Source organism: Ischnura elegans, chromosome 3 (genome assembly GCF_921293095.1).
Source record: "Ischnura elegans chromosome 3, ioIscEleg1.1, whole genome shotgun sequence".
NCBI lineage: Eukaryota > Metazoa > Arthropoda > Insecta > Odonata > Coenagrionidae > Ischnura > Ischnura elegans.
The window spans coordinates 3710576-3731799 of record NC_060248.1 but is presented as its reverse complement, the minus strand read 5'-3'; the positions used below and the strand labels follow the sequence as shown (position 1 = coordinate 3731799).

The 21224-nt window shown below is 38.7% G+C and overlaps 1 protein-coding gene across 1 annotated transcript in view; it reads left to right on the top strand.

Moving 5' to 3' along the window:
• Positions 1-21224, top strand: part of LOC124156654 (dynein beta chain, ciliary) — a 315587-nt gene that overhangs the window by 43375 nt on the left and 250988 nt on the right. Inside the window, exons 11-15 of the mRNA XM_046531313.1 lie at positions 2406-2603; positions 2811-2897; positions 3007-3117; positions 4250-4404; positions 14265-14457. Of these exons, the coding sequence (XP_046387269.1) occupies positions 2406-2603; positions 2811-2897; positions 3007-3117; positions 4250-4404; positions 14265-14457 (744 nt within the window). The remainder of the gene's footprint in view (positions 1-2405; positions 2604-2810; positions 2898-3006; positions 3118-4249; positions 4405-14264; positions 14458-21224) is intronic.

The window sequence follows — 21224 nt, the reverse complement described above, 5'->3', positions numbered from 1 at the left end:
CGCACCCCTATTTTGAGTATCGAAGCTAAGGAAAAAAAAATTTTGTGGCATTTTTTTTAATCCTATGGCATGGTTGCAGACGTATGCCTGGACTTTTGACAGTTATCAAATTTACCTCTTTCAACACTAAAAATTTAGGCTGCATTTTTTCAGATAAATTTACACAATACGTATGGCACTCGGAGGTAAGAAGGTATTCACTAGTAGCCTTAACCTTATGATGCTTACTAGGGATGGTTGGATGGGATACATCGGATCCAAATATCCACGGATAATGCCCTTCACCTTATACTCCAAATCCAAATTCGTTGAAGAAATAGAATCTGAATCCAAAATTTAAAATCAGTGCTTTCGTGAATGCAACGTCCCATTAGAATGAGGAGAAAGAGTTCCGATCCTCTCTTCGCATAAGCCGTTGCTCTACGATGCTTGTCCTACTCAAGGAAAAATTTTGTTTAAATGCTCTCATTAGAGTATTGCAATAGAATTGCAGCCGTGGAAATATTTAAGGCAGAACATGACAAGCACATGGCGTGAATCTTCCCAAGACATTGGACAACAATTGAGAGAATCTCAGTGCTGTAGGATAATGACCTTATTGTAGATTTCACGGAACCACACTCGGCCCTCCATCAGCCAATGCCTCTGACGTTTTTTTTCCTTTCTGAGACCCCACAGACCAAAAATCACTTGCCTCAAAGGAAAATATCAAGTTACACGGGAACAATGGAAACGTGTTTCATCCCTACCCCATCTCACCAGCTGACCTTGAGACCTATGCAATGCATATTTGACAGCATTTAAGTTTTTTAAACATAGCATGAGCTCATTCAAACATGTCGAGATGAACTGGAAACTTCAGGCAACGCAAACTGTGTATATCACATTGCTGCGCCTTCGCCCCTTTGCTTTGAAGGCAATCACATCACATGCACGATTGGACATGATCTTTCCTGGCTCCTTCGCTCGTTCCTGGAAAGACGGAGGGAGCGCACTCCTTCCCCTCAACCTCTCCGTCAGCGCTCTTCACTTATAAGCATTTCTTATTTCTCCTATCCACCATTTAATCCAACAATATGCGCACTCGTTCGAATTCTTTAAACGGCAGGTTTTGACACCAATGTAATTTTCAGTTGCAATAATCCTCATAAGCGTCTGAAGATGATTTTTGAAAAATCAGGTCCTTAACGTAATGGAAATTACTCGGCAAGACAGATGTAGACTATTGCCCACTCGTGCCAGTGAATTTAGCATTTTCCTTCCCAAACTAACACATATCAATAGTGTTGTCAATATATCGTCAAAGTGTCAGAAGTCTTGAGTACTTTGTCCATCTGAGTAAAATCTCCATATCTGTTCCTAGATTTTTTCATTTAATCTCCACGCTTCTCCTCTTCTTCTTCTCTCTCTTGAAGTGAAAATCCAGCTCTATTGAAAGAATTAACTATTGTTGATGCCTTGATATCCATCCGAAATCTTGCTATGAAGTGCAGAGCATCAAGACCATAACTTTAAATGTCTTTCCCTACCCAACTGCAGCAATGGAAGTCAATAGTTTTCTGACCAGAATCCTTTGACAGTTGGTCTTAAAAGCATGAATGATACCTAAAAATAAGGGCTGCAGCTGGCTGCTGCAAGTTGATGAGAAAATAGAAATATTATATACCTACCTAAATTTCAAGTCATCTGGAAGTGAAGAGCTCTGGTCCATGAACAAATCTATCGTTATGTTTTGGCCCCCCATTTTTGCATCACCTGTTGTTCAAAAATATTGGAAGTCATCCATGCCCCTGAGTTGGTTGCGTAGGCAATTGCGTGTTGATGCTTTTAAAACAAGGTGGGTTTTTTGAGTTTCCTAAAGCAAAGGGCTTCAGTCTCTTGCTGCCATCTGCATTGGCTCCCAGCAAAACAGTGAGGCCTCCATGACGAGGGTCCCCTTACAAGATGAGAGGCAGCTGTATGTTCGTAAAAAGGATGTGTCCCATCGACATTAAAAATGTCTTTGAGTGCATACGCATCCACATAACTTTTCAAAGTTGTGTACTTAATGTGAGAAACTGTTTCTCGATCAACACCGGCAGATTCACTTGACAATGGCACTGACACCCTCTACAGATACCTCAATGACCCCTATCATAAATTTTTTCTACTTAATCTTTTGAACAATTTGTTTTTATACTTGTTGTGTAGTTTATGTGAAAGATATCTGGCAAAATATTGTGTTATTATGTTAAAATTTTTCTTTTTGTTTGTATCCTAGTTATTTTCAAAGCTGACTCACAGACAATCTCGGGAACCAAACTCATCCATAACCCAGGGACTAGCTTTACTGTCGTCCCTGCATGCAGAACCCTCTGCTGGCAGGCTGCACAAGTGATGAAATTGTTCTTTTTTTTGTTTGGCAGTCATTCTTTGACACAGTGGTTGAGTTCATGAAGCTGGAGAAGGTGGAGGTGGGCGGTGTCAAGGGTCGGGCCCTGAGCGCACGCATCGTTGCAGTGGTCACAGAGTTCAGCGAGCACTTTGCTGTGTTTGCATGCAAGACTTATGATGTGCTCGACCCGGAGGACTCGAGGTTCCCCGACGACTACGAACAGTTCCAGGCAAGTCTCAATGTGGACTCCTCCCTTTGTTTGTTGATAATGCCCTCTGTTATTGGAACGTTGGTGTACCGCTGCCCCTTCTGCATTTCCCCCTGGCCACTCTCTATCCTTTTGCTCCCTGCTCTTCTCTTTTCCTGTATCCTCCTCAGTTTCAAAGTGTTAAGCTCAGCGCAGCTGCAGCCAATTGCATATTCTGCCTTTTTTCAGGTAAAGATTACAGATCTGGACCACCGGCTGGCGGCTGTTCTGTGCCAGGCATTTGACGATTGCCACAACCTGGAGAGTGTCTTCAAGGCACGTATGACCTCACTTTGCTAGAATTTTACTACATTCCCTGTGAGCACTAAATTTTCTTGTGTGATTGTGGCAGTTGTGCTTACCATTTCTGTTTATCAATTTGCAGTTGATAAGTATTGTGGGAACTGTCCTGGACAGGCCTCTGATTAAAGACGAGTTCACTGGCAAGTATTCTGCAATATTGGAGATGCTGGACGAGGAAACTGTCGTGTGCCAGGTGACTCTTCTGCTCTCAGCAATTGTGGACTCGTTATTTACGCCCGATGATATATTTTAATGATAGCCTGTAAATGTGTTTTGCAAAGTTCCACAGATCTTGGTCATCGTGAATGTTTTCTCTCTGAGGAATTTTTTCACAATTTGTGCATTGCAGATGACTCCATAAAATTTTCACTGTGGCTAGTCTGGGTATACTTAAAATAATGTAAAAGTGTATTTCTATTGCATTTCCTTTTCGATTGGGGAATCATTAAAATTTAGATTTCGTATATTGAGTGTTTAAAATCATTAAGGGATATTTAAAACTTCTCACCCTTCAATTTGTGGATTTTTGCCCAAGATGCATGGCTTTAAAAGTCAGTTCTAAGTTGTTACCACATCCCACCAGAAAAATATTTCAATTTGCGTGTGCTGGTGTGACGTGGAAATTGCACGCTGCTCACAGGATGCATACGCTCATATGCTCATGGGCTTTAGATGTCTGCTCAACATTGATAAGAAATATATCACTGGATAAAGTGTTGGCTATGTTTGGTCAATTCATTGGATAATCTGTGTACGTCTCTACAAAATGTTTGTGGTGAAATTATAAATATTAATACATATATCTTTGTTACATATTTTTTGGAAACCAGAGGGAAATACTTCTTGGGATTTTTTTGTGGCGTAAAATGAAAATTGGCTCAAAAAACTTGCATAATACAGATATTCATACATCTCTCACCTTTTTCAAATGCTCATGCCCCCTCTAAACTCTTAGAATTGTCCCCACCAATACGTTGGTTCAGTAGTTAACAGCAGAGCATCATGCGGTTTCTACATCATCAATTAATATAATGGGGAGGCAAAATGGCTTTTGCTCTGTAATTCAAATCATAGTTTGAAATTGCCTTTGGAGTGAAAATATTTTGTTCTCAAAAAATTTGGGTGATGAGTTCACTTAAGAATGAAGATAAGATCCCTCCTTCTGTAAATTAATGTATAGTTCTATAATTTTTTATAAACTGCACTTTGAACTGATTTTTTATGCATTTTTCTTGCAATGTCTTTAGCTGCTTCCATAGTTGTTGTTTTTCTTGATGATGCGTATTCTGTACCAAAGGCAATAAAGGTGTGTGTGTTTGTCTTAGGAGCTGTTTGACGAGCAGATGGATGTTATGCACAGGCGCGGTTGGCTGGCTGTGGGTGTCAACATGCCGCCCGTGGCAGGAGCATTGCGATGGACCCACCAGCTACGCACACGCATCTCGTTGCCCGTTGCCAGCTTCTGTGCTCTGGACCACCCGTGAGTCCACCAACCCACCCACTTCACTTCATATCACTACTCAATTCAACTGAACATTGTGTGGAAATGGTGAAAGATCCCACGGGCCTGAAGGAAGGAAACGGCCAAGCTGTTGAGGCTTTTGGAGTGCGGAATATGGCAATTAAGATGGGTTAAAAGCCGGCAGTGGTGGGACCCAGAATCAGTGAAGCCCTTTCATTAAAGTGGACGGGATGTGAAAATTCTCTGGAGCTCAGAACACTGATGGGGCAGCATGGTCAAAGGGGAGGCCCCTGCTTGCATCTTCCCTATAATAATACCACCAACAAGCGTAAGGTACATATTTCAATAAATCAGCACCTTGTCATAATATGCATTTGCAATGCAAGAGAAGAGAGTGGAATATTCCAACGGCTAGTGGAACATGCTAGCCTATGGGATGTTTCCCTTGTGTTGGGATTAAAAAAAGGTACTTTGAAGTAAATCCTGAAAGAGCTGGAAGAACATGCCTTGATGATGATAAACTAGTCATTTTTCTAAGCATTGATTCTAATATAATGTATTACCTGGTACTAAACACAAGAAACATTTTTACATGTGCATGACCCTGAAGTAATTTCCTGCCTCCCTTTTTTGGGTGGGCAACAATGCAATTATGAGACATCTTTGAATCACAGAATCAAAATTTTAGCTGACAAATGTTTCCTAATTTTCTGTTGGCCTCTAAATACCAAGGAAATACTGTTGAACTTGTTTAGTACGTTTCTGAAGGGACCACAAAAAATGAACGTACTAACCAGGAAAACGTGTTAACGAGGAAAGTTAAAAGTAGCAGTCAGGGTAATTGCAATCTGTGGAAAAGTCGTCATAATCACAATTACTATCGGTAGTTCTCGTAGGATCGCCTTCCTGAACTCTTTTCACCTTTAAAATAAAGAAAATGAGCGCTACATTGAAAAACAATACCATGTGAATAAAAATCACAATGTTTCATAGATTTCCCGAGGACAATTACATGAAAACGGCATCTATCTCCCGTGATTTATCCTATCTATATTTATAGAAAGAGGACTGGTGAAGCTAAGTCATTTCTTCTTTCTCACAGCGTACTCGGAGAATATTACGACAACCCTGAGTATGTCAACTGGTTGTTTTTAAAATAAAAATAACAATTGCGCAAAATTTTATTGACCTTAAGTTACGGCAAGAGCCGTACTCATTTGGCTCTGGAATGATACCATATCTATTGTTATATCGATTAATAACGCGGAATATTATTAGATTACATTACAAGAAGATTTTTATATTATACAGTTGAAATTTACTTTTAAAATTTGCCTATTGTCATCTGCTTTGGTGCAGAGATCAAGCATTCTTACGCTAAACTTTGCGTGTAGATCCCATCTTCGTTTTCTTTCAACTCCTGTTTGTGAATTTCATCGATTGACATGGTTTGGCAAACAGTGAGATCATCATCACACTTACAATACTCGTTGAATTCATCTCTCCAGCTATTTGACGCTACTCTTCTAGGGGGAAAAGGACTAATTTCTGTTTCTTGTATAGAGTGATCCATTATTTCGCATTCTAGACGAATAAATGGAACCATCGAACGGCATATTCGAGCTTCGAGTTTGTTTGCACCATTTATAAAGAGCATCTTCCAATTCTGGATATTTCCCATCACGAACGCGCTTTTGCTTTTTGTCACACTGACTTAGGATTTTTTCATGGTTTCTTACAATCGTGCTTAATGTGGATACAGGGTTGTTTAATCTTCGTGCTAACTCCACTCGCTTTATGAGTGGATTTCAGTCCACATCCTCGATAGTTTCAATCTTTTCTTAAATTGTAATCTGCTTTGCTATTAGTTTTCTCTCCTCTTCAATTGTAATTCAACTGTCCTCGCTAAGATAACTTGTGCAATAGCAACAAATGCCCCGAACTGCCCACTCGTGAAATTTGTGCGCAGTGGGCACTCCAGAGGCAACAGAAGGTGAGGAGCTCGGGGTGGGGAAAATTGGGGCTTCTCATTGGCTGCAGTTTTGCATAGCCGGACATTCCCGAAAAATGGCCGTATTTTATTATTCATCACATCTCAAGTATCAAGAAATGCATTCAGATAAATCACGGTCGTAAAAAGAGATGTGGAATGAATGCAAAAATGTTAATGGCTAATAATAATAAATCAAATCATGAATTCGGATGTTTACGACCCTTAAGATACTAGAGAATGAATTGCTGGTTGCGTCACGGCAAGCAATTGAGCGTACTAACCAGGAAAGCGCAATTTTTTCATACGTACTAGCCAAATACTTTTACCTGTATTTTGTTCTGATGGTACCGGGACCGAGAGAAATCACCGTACTAAGGAGGAAAACGTACCAAGGAGGAACGTACTAACCAAGTTCCACTGTATGTTAATGATTACTTATTTAGACTTCTCATGGAAGACAGTTGCAAGAAAAGTTTGTAGCTCTGGGGGGTGGAATGCAGGTACGGAGAGTGTAGTTTTAGTTAAGAAGGAGAGTGAGTGTCAATTGCTAATTATCCCTCTCTACAAAGGAGGAGTCAGCAAGAAGTGTTGCTAATTATTTTGATTGACAAGTAAGGACTTGGAAATTCCAGTAACTAATTTATTGAGCCAACCATTGTTTCAAGGTGGAGGATTATCATTGGGGACAAATGGACCTAGCCATGCACGTCGTAACCTATCAACCATTATCGAAACCACATCAACATCCCCCACCACCACCACCTCCCTCTGATGTACATGAAAACTGGGTGGCTTTGGTCTGTTCGCTTTGAAAATTCCCTCATTTCTCGCATCAAGTGCTCACTTTTCTGACAAACACCACCAGCCCATCAAAATCAGGGTGGTTAAGAGGTCGGGCAGAATGGGAATATGTAATGAGAAATGGGTAATCAGGCGAGGAGTGTCTTTCACGGCATCAGTTATGACTCATTGGGGCTTGTGCTTTTGTGACTTATTGACTTTTACTTGACTGTAGTCGAGTGAATCTGCTATTAATTTGGTATTTAATTAGCTCTTATTCGATGAATTGGATGGATGAGGCAGATACTTTGTGGAGATCCATTATGAGATATGAAGTGAAACACTTTGCACTTTCCACATAAAATATTTTTATTACACTAGAGTCAACATGTTTCGCTGCACTGTAGCATTTTCAAGACTAAATCAAGAAATTAACCATACCAATATATATACACAATTTGCACACTCGCAACATTTGAGAAATGGGGATGGAAGGTGGGGTGGAAAGGAGGGTCGGGAATTTTAAACTGACCGTTGGTCTGGGGTGAGGTAGGGGAGGGGGGGAAGGTGACTGTTTTCAGGTGCTCGGAGGGTTTTTTCCCCGATTAGCTGAGGGAGGTCAAGAATCGGAGAATGGAAGGGAAAAACATGGTCATTAGTAATAACATCTTTCCTACTAATGGCAGAAACGATGTACAACTGTTCCCAAATATCCATTTTTTTCCCTTTATTAACCCGTTGCAACATTTCTGGGATGAAGTAAGCCCGGTGTCCATCTTCTAGGAGGTGAGCCGCGAACTAGGATTTTCCTTCCCTGTTTTCAAAGTCCCTCTTATGCTCTTCTGCTCTGACCTTCAGACTTCTCCCCGTCTGTCCAATGTATGACGCCGTACAATCCCCACACTTAAGCCTATAAATTCCACTTTGGTCCCTGATATCCACACGGTCTTTTACACTGGGAAGCAAACATTTTAGGTTTTTTCTATTGTGGAAGGCTGGTTTGATGCTAATGTGATTAAGAAATTTACCTACTCTTAGGGAAGCACTACCAATATAATTTATTTTTCTCCAGCGTTGAGCTTCCCCAGGGTCTAACGAATATATCTGCCTAAGGGAAATTTCTTTTTTCTTTTTCGCTACCATGTTGTCTTTCATAGCAGCCGTGAAACCATTAGCTGTAGCTATAGCTTTAATGATGGTTAACTCCTTATAGTATTCCTCATTTGTTAGGGGAATGACAATAGCTCTGTGGGCCATATTGCAGAAGGCTGCTAGCTTCTGACTAGGAGGATGTTTTGAATTTGCATGGATCACATGATCAGTGCATGTTGGTTTGCGATAAATACCAAACATGTGTTTACCATTCTGAATGGAGTAAATAGTTAAATGAAGAAAATTTATTTTATCACTGTCCTGGATTTCCACTGTAAACTTAATGCTTTCATTTATCGTATTTAACATTTTCACGAAATTTCTCACTTGGCGCTTAGTTCCGTTCCATAAACACAAAATATCATCGACGTAACGGTACCAATAATGCACATTTTTCAAGAGCGGGTGATTGCTTTGAAATAATTCTTTTTCCAAATTATTCAGAAATATTTCAGCCAGTAATTTTTCAAAGTGCCATGGGAATGAAGGAATGTGTATGTGTGTGTGGTGGTCTTCATAGTGGCCCAGAAAGGCAAAGGTTTTTGTTGTTTGATACCCCATCTTAGGAATTTTTGTCTCTTAGCAATCTGAGCAAATTTTACTAAGGATTGAAGGATACCACTACCTTACCATTTTTCTCTCTTTCTTCAAGTTTCACAAAGTCACTTTCATTTGCTGAGGCTCTGTTTACCTTGAAAGCTAAATAGTATGCTATGGATTTACCTCCTTTTGGCTTTCTAAAATCACTTGCTTCATGACGGACATTTTCATCTTTTCGGATCAGATGCTCAGGGTCTAGGCCATAATTTCATATTCTGACAGTAGTCCAGACAAACACAAGTAAGCTTATTGTTTGTCGCTAATCTCCATGCCATTATTCTGGAGCATTTTATTCAAATTGAGCATGATATTAACATACTCCATCATGCTGAGGTTACCTTTTGACGAGCTCTCTCAGTTTAATCATGGCTCCGTACTCTGTATTTTGATGGTATTTTTCCATGAGGATTTGATTGGGTAAGCTCCAGGATTGCTGCCTTGTAAAAATCTTTGCTTGCTATCTTGAGCGTTCACTTACCCACACCAGCTTGCTTCCTTTACTATGCAAAGACCAAAAAGGCTATTACAGTAAAACCTCTATGTAGTGAACCTCTTTACATCGTAAACCTCTATACATCGTACCAACTCTCTGGTCCCGTCAGATTTACATGTAAATTTATAGGCAAACCTCTCTATAGTGAACCTCTTTATATCGTAAAACCTCTATATATCATAGCAACGAGAGACCCCCGAGACGGCCTAACTACCTCTGCATTTCGTACCGAGACAACTAGAGACCATTAATGCAGCCGCGATAACGAACATGTAATGACATTTTCAGCGATAAATGTTTCACGCTTATTCTTCTCTTTTACACCTTTACTTGACTGCAATTTTCATGTTAACCATTACCTAGGGCCCTTTTGTCCCATACGAGAGCATACCTAACGGTAAATAAGAAAAAGGCAACGAACTATCCTAATCATTTTAAGTGACAGTAAATGAAGACAGAACGCATCGTTTTCTCTCGAATCATGGTAAAAATTGCGCGATAGCACTCGCTTTCTATTACTCATGGCTTTATTTTCCTGTAAGTGCTTACATACTATGTTCAGTTAATAAAAGAGGCGACCAGCGCAGCCTATAATCCCTTGCCGGCGGAAATATTTCAACTAACTTCACTCCCATTTATGGAGACAGAATTACTCAACCGCATTGCTACTTCCGTTTCTAAAATGAAAATATTTCATGAATTTACTGCGACTCGAAATAAATCAAATACAATTTTGCAATTACTTTATTCCCATATTTCCCGGTGTACCACTTTCTCACTGCCGCCTTGGTAATTTTTCGATGCTTTCGTGAACGATCGTAGTTTACAATTTATTGCGCTTAGCGACAGTCATCTGTCTTGCTTGCGTATTTATGCCGCGAAATCTGACTCTTCCACCAGGAGTCCGGGACGTCAATTTCTAGCAATACTGACGAACATCACTCCATACGCAACAATGTTAGGTGAAGGAGACAGCTAATTAGTTGACACGCGGTAGAGTAATGAAATTTTTTACCGTCGCCGTCGCATTCTGCAGTAGTTAGCCCAGCATTCTCACTGGGAAATCACGTCCTTTCGCAGACCTAGCGTTTCTGTGTGCCCTCGACAGAGTTTTTCGGAACGCTACGTGCATTGTATTTTGGAGAGAGGGAATTCAACAAAATTTTCAAAATTACGCTCAATTTCTTGTTTATTTTTTGCAATAGTCACGTGTTTATTTATTTTTTATAATCTTAAACATGTCATACGTTGTAAGAATGATAAATCAATTTTCTAAAATACATTTTAAGGAGTATTTTCAATTATTTGCCATAAAATATGAAAACATATGAAAATTACTTAATTAATTATAAGTTGATGAAGGATTCAACAAATAAAACAAGGCGGCTGCTTGACATTACCGCATTCCGAGGATTTTTCCTAGCCATTGACGAGGGCAGGCAGAAGAAAGATGTAGCAGTGACCTTTGGAATACCATCTATTTTAAACAACCGAGGAAAAACAGAAGAAACTGTATATCTAGGCTGCACAAATAAAAAATGCGGGCAGTGAAATAAGAGGATGAAGGAATTATGTTAAGAAATATAAAAGTTGTGTACTTCCCTCCAAACACTACTAGTAAATTACGACCCTTAGACCAGGGAATTATTTCTTTGGTCAAAAGGCATTATCGAAAACAGCTAGTGATTTATTTTTTATGGAGAGTGAATAGTGAAAACGACATTAAAAGTGCTCATGGAACATCCTTCAGACCATGCACAGGCTGTGCCTTTCCTCAATTTTTGAGAAATGCTTCATCAAGGCTGGGATTACGGGTGGTAGCAAACAGGAGGAAAATGAGATATTTGAGAATGAACCTACAGAGTACGATAAAATCAACAAAATAGTTTACTCAAATTCAACATTTGAAGACTTTGTAAATGTTGATAATGATTTATTCATTTGTTCCTCACATGAGTTGAAAGATAGTGGTGAAGGAGATGTATATATCTTGCAGGATACAGTAAGAGATGGATTTAGAGGAAGATGTTAGTAATGAGGAATTAGTTACAGTTCCCACCAAAACAGAGGTTGAGGAATTATTAAACATAATTAAATTGTTTTTATTAAGCATGGAGGAATGCGATCATAATATGATTGTATTCAATAGAATTAAAAACATTATATCGAAAGAGTTTTAAAAAGGTTAAAGCAAACCCAATTACTAATTTCTTTCCTAAAAGGCCCTCTTGAACAAGTTACTTTTACCTTTGTGTAATCATTAAATTGTAAATATATGTTCACTAATGCATGCGTGTATGTTTAAATATACAGTAGAATCCTGATTGAAGGTTTTTCAGCGGGGACACAATTTAAAACACTAAATGCGGAAAAACACTAAATGAGGACCTGCCATTTTTTTCAGGTTTTAGGGTCTGTAATGATTGGAATGGCTTTTTATGAATAAAAAATATTATTTGAAGTAACTAAAAGTTGCTGCATGCAGCAACAAATTCATTGATTAAATGTTATTTGCCGAATTAAGGTTGAATAATACTTTTCAGGAATCAGCTAAAAAAATGGGTAGTAAAAATAAGTAATGATCAGAAGATGACAATTGTTTCAATGAAATATTTTAAGAAAATTATAATATTCATCAACTTAAAAGCATTCCCACACGGAATATTATTATGGAAATTAGTGATTCCATTTTACGCATATTTCAGTGGCCTCGAAGAAAATTTAAAATTTTTTCTGTAAAAGTGACATGTAGGTGACTATAGCATTTCTAATATAATAAGAAAAGGTGTAAGTAGGTACTCGAAAAAATCGTCATTGCATCAATGAAGATGAGTGAAATAAAGGGACAGCAGAAGATCGCTAATCCCGAATTCTAAACTGCCGAATATCTAGGAAAAGGGAGATTTACTGGAATTTTGCCAATTTAACGTTTTCTGTTGCCTCGGCGAAACGAGCGATTTATGAGCCTCCTGTGCGCACATTTTGGATTTCGAGGCCATCCAAAAATGGAGAATCTTTTTTCTAGTATGCGTACAAGTCGATGGTGATTCAACTCGATGACAACACCAGATTCGTTGTCATATCCGCGGCCTCATACAGGACGAATGGTGCCGGGAGAAGTTGCTTCGGTACGCGGCGCGCTGATCACCTTGACTCCGACTCACCGTTTCTCGGCAGCTTTCAATAAAATTTGGTTGGACCTTGAATAACGATTAGCTAAACTCTGTTAAGTGAAAAGTTTTAATCTTCAATAGAACTGGCTTTCATCTGAAAAATTGTCAGTGCCTCCGGAGTTTGTCAATTTCGTCCGAGTTATGATGTCGCAGTCAACCACCAAGGGATTTCTGGACCTGCTGGATTTTCGTATTTTTCCGCGCTCATCTATTTTACCGTGGTCATGCGGTTATTTTTTTCAGCATGAGCGATTTATTTAGCGTCATGGACCGTGATAGTTCGTCAAAACTCCGATGTTCATTCGCTTTTCACATAAAATAGCATCAGATAAATATCTTTGAACCGGCAGCGATATCAACCAGCCGCATGTCGGTATATGGGCTCCGGGATATCTAAATTACGATGTAAAATAATGTTGTTCCGTTAGGAAAAAATGCTTTCACTCACGATCATGACAGGGGAAACACTTCCTCGGTTCTTTCGCTGTTCCTCCGTGGAAACTGACCTTGGAATGGATTCTAAAAAGAATCTTCTAGTGAACTGAGCAAATGATATTGGGCCTCTTTTGAAAAGAGAAAGTAGCCGACTGGAAAAATATTGGGCTAACAATGGACTACCCGTAGAGAGTAGAGTTGAAAGGGGCATAAGCCGTCAATTGAAAACATTACGAGGAAACCATCATTGTAGCGGCCCTCGGAGTATAACTCGTGTCATCAGTCGTCACGTATCATCGAAGTTCACGAAGGGAAGGATAAGGTAGTTAGAGTTTATTAACAGATGAATTTGCTCCATTAGATCGGATCTGATACAAAAAGCGCCTGGTGTTTGGATCAGAAGGGGAGCGAAACATTACGAGAAGACAAATCACCTAGCTTGCGAGTTGAAGGTCCCAGCGCTGCATTCGCGGAAGAAAGCAGTTGAAGAAGCGTTCCCCGGTAGATTCTATTGACTCTTGGTAAAATTTCATGAGACTCTTCTTGTTGATGAGCAGAAATTCGAAGATTTGGATAATCATTTGCATGAGCCGTCATGAAAAAACATTAAATCGGGCAAAAAAATCTTGTGCGGGAAAAATTTTTACGACCATAAATGCGGAAAAACGCTAAATGCGGAAACACTAAATACGGATAATTTTTACATTGCCCTAATAGGGAATGAATCGGGACCCCAAAAAATAAAAGCTAAATGCGGAAAAACGTTAAATGCGAAGACGTTAAATCCGGATCCGACTGTATTAATATTATGGTTTATAAATAAAATGGTGCCTCTCACTAAAACCTCTCTATAGAGAACCTCCATACATCAAAATGCCCAAATTTTGGTCCCCTCCATTACGATGTAAAGAGGTTTTACTGTAGTAGGTATCCATGCACACTCAACACCAAAAACAAAATTCCCACACCACAGTATCCTGGATCCAAATGTGATGGCTTTGATTTGCAGATTAATTGAAGTTTTTGGGCAAATTTTGTGTGTCATAGAAAGTGAACCAACTCCACAAATGGTGAACACAGTGCATATGTACTACTTCTACTTAATTGAGGGAGCAACACAAAACCCCATCTTTTGCTTTCCAAAGGATATCAAACAAATTACGTGCAATATTTGATGAAGTAGAGGGAAGTGCCTGTTGCATACTCATTTGAATGATTGCTTCAATGTGGATGAATTTACCTCTAATTGCAGCATTGTGGAGAGCCCTGAGGCGGTGAAGGTGCTTGAGCGTCAGGAGAGACTGTTGCAGCGATTGGACGACCTCGAGAAGAGGCTGTTCACCGAGTGGGCCGAGGCGGTGCCTCAGTCGGCAGAGAGGCACTTGCGACTGTGTCTCCTCGCAAGGGCACCCAACCGCGATCTCGTGCTCAACTTCCACCCTGAGGTATCCTCACTCTGTTTAAGCATCTGCACCAATTGCAAATTCAATGGTGCTCATCAAGTGTGTTCTGGATTTACAGCATGTGCCATCATCCTTGCCAGTGCAGTCTCTAAGGTACAAATTGGCCACAGACTTAAAAAAATTGAATTCCAAGACTTGAGATGTGTAATATCAAGAATAAATATTGAGCACACATTGTAACACTGAGTATGTACCTATGTAACTTGGGAGATGATAATGTTCTTTTGAGCATTTACTCTTTGTTGGTACTGTGTTGTGGACTATTTAGTCTTCAGTGGCCATCGCTAACTCAATCACTCGTTCAACTCGAAACTTTGTTATTAATGTGTATAGGTGAGGATAGAGCTTGAGCTAGGCTAGGATGTTGGCATGTCTTATTCACATGCAATGAGCGTGTGCTGTGGGGGTCCCGGTTTGCTTACGTGGGCCAAAACTTAACTCTGTTCATTTTCCTAAGACTTCACGCAGGGTTTGAGTGCAGGATCCTTCAATTAGCAGGCAATTGTGCCACCATGCTCCCCTTCAATTGTTTATTCTTGTTTAAATAACGTATGGCTACACAATATGTATCAACAATGAATTTTCATAGCTAGCGTTCACGTGCTGTGGTAGTTGTATTGAAAAAATTAAAACTTGATGTGGTATTCTATAACAATTTTGTATAATTTTTTGTCTTATTTCATCTCAAAGTGCTTGCTAAAAATATTTTTCCCGTTTCCCTAGCTATTCAATCATAATATTCCATTCAACTTTCTATTTATGGACATTGATCAAGTATAACTATTCCAATTGCCTGTTCAAGTGAAATGAGATGATAAAATGCATTTCAGAAGATTGAATTTATAATTTGGTAACCTTGAGTGATATGAGTGGTGTCAATAACTCAAACTCCTAAAGTAATTTTAAAAGTAAAAGTGTGCAGTGGAACGTCGATGTACCGTTTTTCAAGGGGATGGACAAAGAAAACGAAGAATGCGGGAAAACGATTGATGAAAAATTCCTGGTCATCTAGTGAATAAAATAATTCCAAATTCTCTAAATAGGGATTCCAATGGAAATAATGAGCCTGGTGTAGCCTTACATAATTAAATGCAAATATCTTTGTGCTTTTGCATCCAATTTTATTTTTTTATAAAGATCACAGAAAACGTCGAAGTAGTGTGAACTCATGCATGGATAATCAGCAACCTGGATAAACTGCAGCCGGACAATCAGGAGTCTAATATATAAAATTCTGGTGTCATGATTTTTTGTAGGCGAACTCCTCCAAAACAGCTAGACTGATTCCTATGAAATTTGGTGTGTATGCTCAGTAGGAGTGAGAATTTGTTGTAAACTATTTTTTTTATTCTTTTCCAGGGCTATGGGGCCCTTTCCAGGCCCTGGGGCCTGGGGAAAGGACTCAGGGCCCTTTCCATAAGAAATACATGTAAAGTTCGTTTTTAATGACTGAAGACCTTCTTTCTTTTGCATATTTGTATTAATGATAATGGTCACATTATGTTGAAACATATACCATTGGAAAGAAAAAGAAATGCACATTCTTATTCTTGCAATGGAATTTCATTTTCCACATGATTTACGGTGAATCTAGAAAAATCCAAAAAAAGCTGAAATTTCAGGGTTTTTTCTTAATGTCCTCTTAAGGACCATCAGTGTTGGGTCGCGGTCCGTTTCATGCTTCAAGCGATTTGAAGCGTCACCGCTCTAAAGGCCGGTCCGTTTCATTCCTTCGCTTTGAAGCGCTTCAAGCAAGACGGTGAAACGGACCGGCATTTCAGAACGGCGGGCATTTCGACTTGGGTTGCTAGGGAGTTGTTGAATGAAAGAGTTTGTTTATAAACATGTTATCAATCAGACATCTCGATCTTACCTTCAATCGCACGGAAATGGAATTTTTTTTCCATTTGCTAACAAGTATTTTTTGATGGCGAATCGGATACGAGTGATGACGCTAGTACAAGTGAGAGTGAGGAGGAATTGGGAAACGTCGATGAGGTGGATTTATTAGTAATTTATGCCATCAAATGATGGAGGCGAGGGGAAATCTGGCATTGAAGCCACGGATTCTATCTTACGTAGAAAATTTGGTGGGGAATTACAGTGCACTAACGTTCTCAAGTAATTTCAAATATTGTCATTGATAAGCCTGATCTTATTTAAAATAATAAATCAATTGTGTGGCGGGCAATGCAGCTACCGTCCATGACGTGCGGGTGTTAAAAAATTCACGGCTCTCATACATTTGAACCATCAAGAGGAATTCTTTCCCAATGATACCCACATCATTGCAGACTCTGATTATAGAATCGATGAAATTTGATGGTACTATTCAGAGATTTTACGGGTCTTGATGCGAAACGAAAAGATGAACTACACTGCGGGATGACTTTGCGTCAGAAACTCTTCAATACTAAGTTTTCGAGGGCTCGAAAAGTAATAAATGATAAAATATTAAGAGACAAATTCAAATTAATTATATGTGGAAAAGATAACGGTATTCATCTTGGCTTTTTGTGCGCTCCATAATAATTGTGAAGAAAGAGGAGGCGAAGCGCCCGATGTAGCTCCAACTGACGTGGAAAGAGTACCGATTAAATTTAATGAAAACATAATTAGGATGAGAGGGGTGAATAGGTAAAAGGCAGAGAATCATGATTATGAATTACCTCAGGATTAATTACATTTATATATATCTAAGCAATTAAATAGGTACATTATAATTATAATACAATAACAAATTACAAGAACTTGTCATAAAAATGCATTGAAACTCTTCTTACTTATTTCATATCAATTACGTTAAAAATATTATGAACACCCAATTAAAAAATGTCACTGATTTTGAAAAATTAGTTTCTTCATCTAATCTATCACTGTTCTTTGCAATTCCATTTTCTCCTCGAGCCTTTGCCGCTTCTCTTCATCTAATTTTTTCCCTTTCCTCCGTCGCCTTTTTTCTTTCTTCCCACTCTATTTCGCGCTCCCGCTTGTTATTTTCCTTTTCCTGGTTGATATCTTTAATGAACTCCTCAATTATTACATCGACTCGCCTCTTCTTTGGCATTGCTTGGGAAAAATGAATTGATAGAGATTACCACAGGAAATAATGTTACTTTAGGGACTTCTAAGCTAATTAATTCAATAACCTAAAGTATCGTCACAGTAAACACACTATTAAATAGAAACATCATCAATCACTATAACGCTAAAGTCATTAATATCTCTTCAAATAGTTCATCGTTTCTATTCACTTACTTTCTGCAGATTTTGACGGCCCTTCACGGCATGGCGGCTTCCTTTAACCGATCGGGCATCCAAATTGAATAATATTTTTCTCTCCATTACTTTCAATTATTAACCAAAACCTTTCTCAGCTACGCGGGTAATGTCTTCTATTCCACAGCTTTATTTATTTATCTCACCAGTGCATAGTAACCGTGATAATATCGCAAACGATATATCGCATTCGCTCCAAACACTTCACGTAAATGCTGGGGCGTTTGGAGCTATCAAACTTGATAATTTATGCTCGCTCCCGGGCCCCGCCTTCTGTGCTTCAGAGCCCTCCAAAGCGTGAAACGGACCGACCTGAGGCGCTTGAAGTGGCTTGAAGCGTGAAACGGACCGCGACCTTGTATATGCCTTTGAAATCTTTTCTATCAATGCAGTTTGTGATACCAGCGAAGCTTCAAATTATACACATGAGTTTTTTTTAATTTTTTGGATTTGCCAGGCATACCTTCGCACCGTTTACAACAAGGTTGGATCTCCAGTTAAATATGCTTCATATTTTAAACCCACCACAGCTGTGCAATGGCATGCGATTAGTCATTAAAAAATTGATGGAAAACTTTGTCGAAAATTTTGAATGGAATGTTCTTAGGAGAATATGTATTACAACCACGAATCCCTATTATTCCGACGGATGTACCAATCGAATATAAACGGTTTAAATTTCCAATTAGATTGGCATTCGCAATGATAATCAATAGGTCTCAAGGTCAAACGATGTCTGTTTGTGGCTTAGATTTGGACACACCGTGTGTTTCACATGGAAAATTATGCGCGGCATGTTCTTGCGTTGGTGAACCATACAGTTGGTTTCTGTTGGCTAAAGATGGACTCACTTAAAACATCATACATTCCATTGCATGGAGAGACTGATAATGTTTCTTTTTTTATTTCCATAATATGTGATAGAGGTATAATTTTTGATTTATTGGTTAAGATAATAAGAGTACAATGAATTCAAAATATGAATGTTTGGTGATTTGTTGTTTTTATAGGTCGTCATCATTCACAGCGCCGCATTCCTCTTTAAGTCACGTACCACATCCCCGCACACTTACAATAATTCAGTTATTTTTTATTTGACCACCAAAATATTCACTAGAAATGCTTTCTATGGTAAAACAATTTTTGCCAGGTCAGTTACTTTTTCATTTAATTGAGACAATCACATAAAGCGTGAACAATGTTGCGTTAATCGACAGCAGTACCCCCACCTGATCCTCCGCTTCATCCCACCTATTGTTTACACCAGGAAGCTCGCTCTACCCAGACCCCTACCATCATGTGCTAGTGGACAACCCGAAGCATTTTTCAATATTCACTTGCTTCTAGCCCAGATTCTTTTCTTCATCTTTAATTATTTTCAGTCCATCTCATAAAGTTCTCAATAGTTTCTTCGGGGGGGCAATGGTCTGAAGACAAACAAAAATGAAACTAATGAAAAAGATACCTGACTTTATTAAACCCTCACAGAAAACATTTGGTGGTTTCAAGTCAACCCACTCTGGAAATTAAGGAACCACTAGTACGAAGTGAAGTTTGGAACTGATGATATCGCGTACACTGAGCCAACTGCAGAGGGTGAAGCATGACCATATGGCTGCACCATGAAATTTTTTGTCCTAAAGAGAAGGCAACTAAACCATTCATTTCTTAGTAGCATAGCACCAAATAATTAGATGAATTCGACTTGCTAACAAGATATCCTGAGACGATATCCCATTATCAGTAACTCTGACAATTAAGACTTATAGTATAACTCCTAAATTGTAGCCTGATATCCTATTTTCGGGGAAAAAAATGCCACATAAACTGCCAGTAAGCTGCAGCAAGGATATCCAGTATCTCCAGAAAGCTAGAAGTCTCCATTATATTTTTTTTTACAATTTCCTTGCCTGAAATGGTTAAATAATGTCAGAAATACATTGGGGTAGGTCTCATTCTTTTTTGAACCATGTGCACATTATGAATATTTCAATCTTATAAAAGTATGATACCAATGGGCGAAATTCAATGTTTGACGCCTTTTGGGCTAATAGGTGATCCATGCATCAGTTGACCTCCAGAAACTGGAAATTTTGAAGGAGGTAGGCTGAAAAAGTTCAGTGGCGAGAAAGGGGGAAGGGTTAAACAGGTTTCTGTTGTTCTCGTGTAACTTGATATTTTCTTTCCAAGCTAAAGTCTTCGTGATACGGTCCCTGCGAGAGCTGGGACCTTTTGTTTGATTTCGGAGAAAAGGAAAGCGTCAGAGGGGGGAGGCGAGTGCTGAATGGAGGGGGGTAATGGATCTTGGGAAATGCGTTAATGTTACTTTCCTGATCGTGAGCTCACTATGGTAGCTCCACCTCTAGGGGAAGATTCAAACTATGTGCCTGCCGTTATTAGCCATAAATGACACATTGTATTTATTTCGTCTCGTTTTCGTCAAACAATGGGATGGATGTGGGAAAATTATATGTCAGGACTGCAATCTTCAAATGATCAATGCGGGAAAACGATACCTCGGGGAATGATTGATGCGGGAAAAAATTACATTGTCTGTATGGAACTTTATTTGGGACCAGGGATGAAGAATGATGAATGTGGGAAAACAATCAATGAGGGAACGATGGATCGGGGTTTGTCTGTATTTTAGTGGGAATATTAGAAACATCATTTATCACTGAGTTATTACCAAAAGTTCTAAGCCATTGAAACGTGGACAGCAGTTTAGCCAGTGTTGAGGTAGGCTCCTTCAGGTTGGGTCAGTCAGACTTATTTATCTGACCTGATTGAGAAACCAACCTAAGCACCATGAAAACTTGCTCAACACAATGAAGACATGCCTAGTAAATCCTGTATGTTGCAGTACTTCATCTAAATCTTCCTTTAGAAGCATACCAAGGATTTCAAAGCTATGCAAACAGCAATCTGGTGACTGGTTTTCCGTTAATAAACTACTAGTAAATTGTTTAAAAAAAAAGCATTTTTTGATGCGTAACAACATTTTTAGTGAAATAGAAACTTCTGTTAAGGTACATAATTTTCATATGGATAGTAAGCTTACCTGGAATGGCCATATTTCTACATTTGGTAGAAAAAAATTAAAAGTCACCGTTCCTTATTAGAAGACTTAACCCCTTCACTGACGGATATTTCTCAACAAATATCACAAAAAATGTCATATTATTTTATTACGTTTTTTAATTATTTACAGGTAGATATTAAATAAAAAACATTCATTTAAGTGTTTTACGAAGTCATTTATTTTAAAATTTACTCTTATTATATCACTTTTTAAAAAATTTCATGTATTCTTGCATAAAAATCAAGTAAAATATTTCACAATAAATATAGTCACAAAAATTACTCACTATAAAAACAGACGATGGAGTTAGAAAAATATTAATATAAACTCCAAATTTGAAACGGTAAAATATTATATAAACTAAAAGTCTATTTTTGTGTGGTATTCT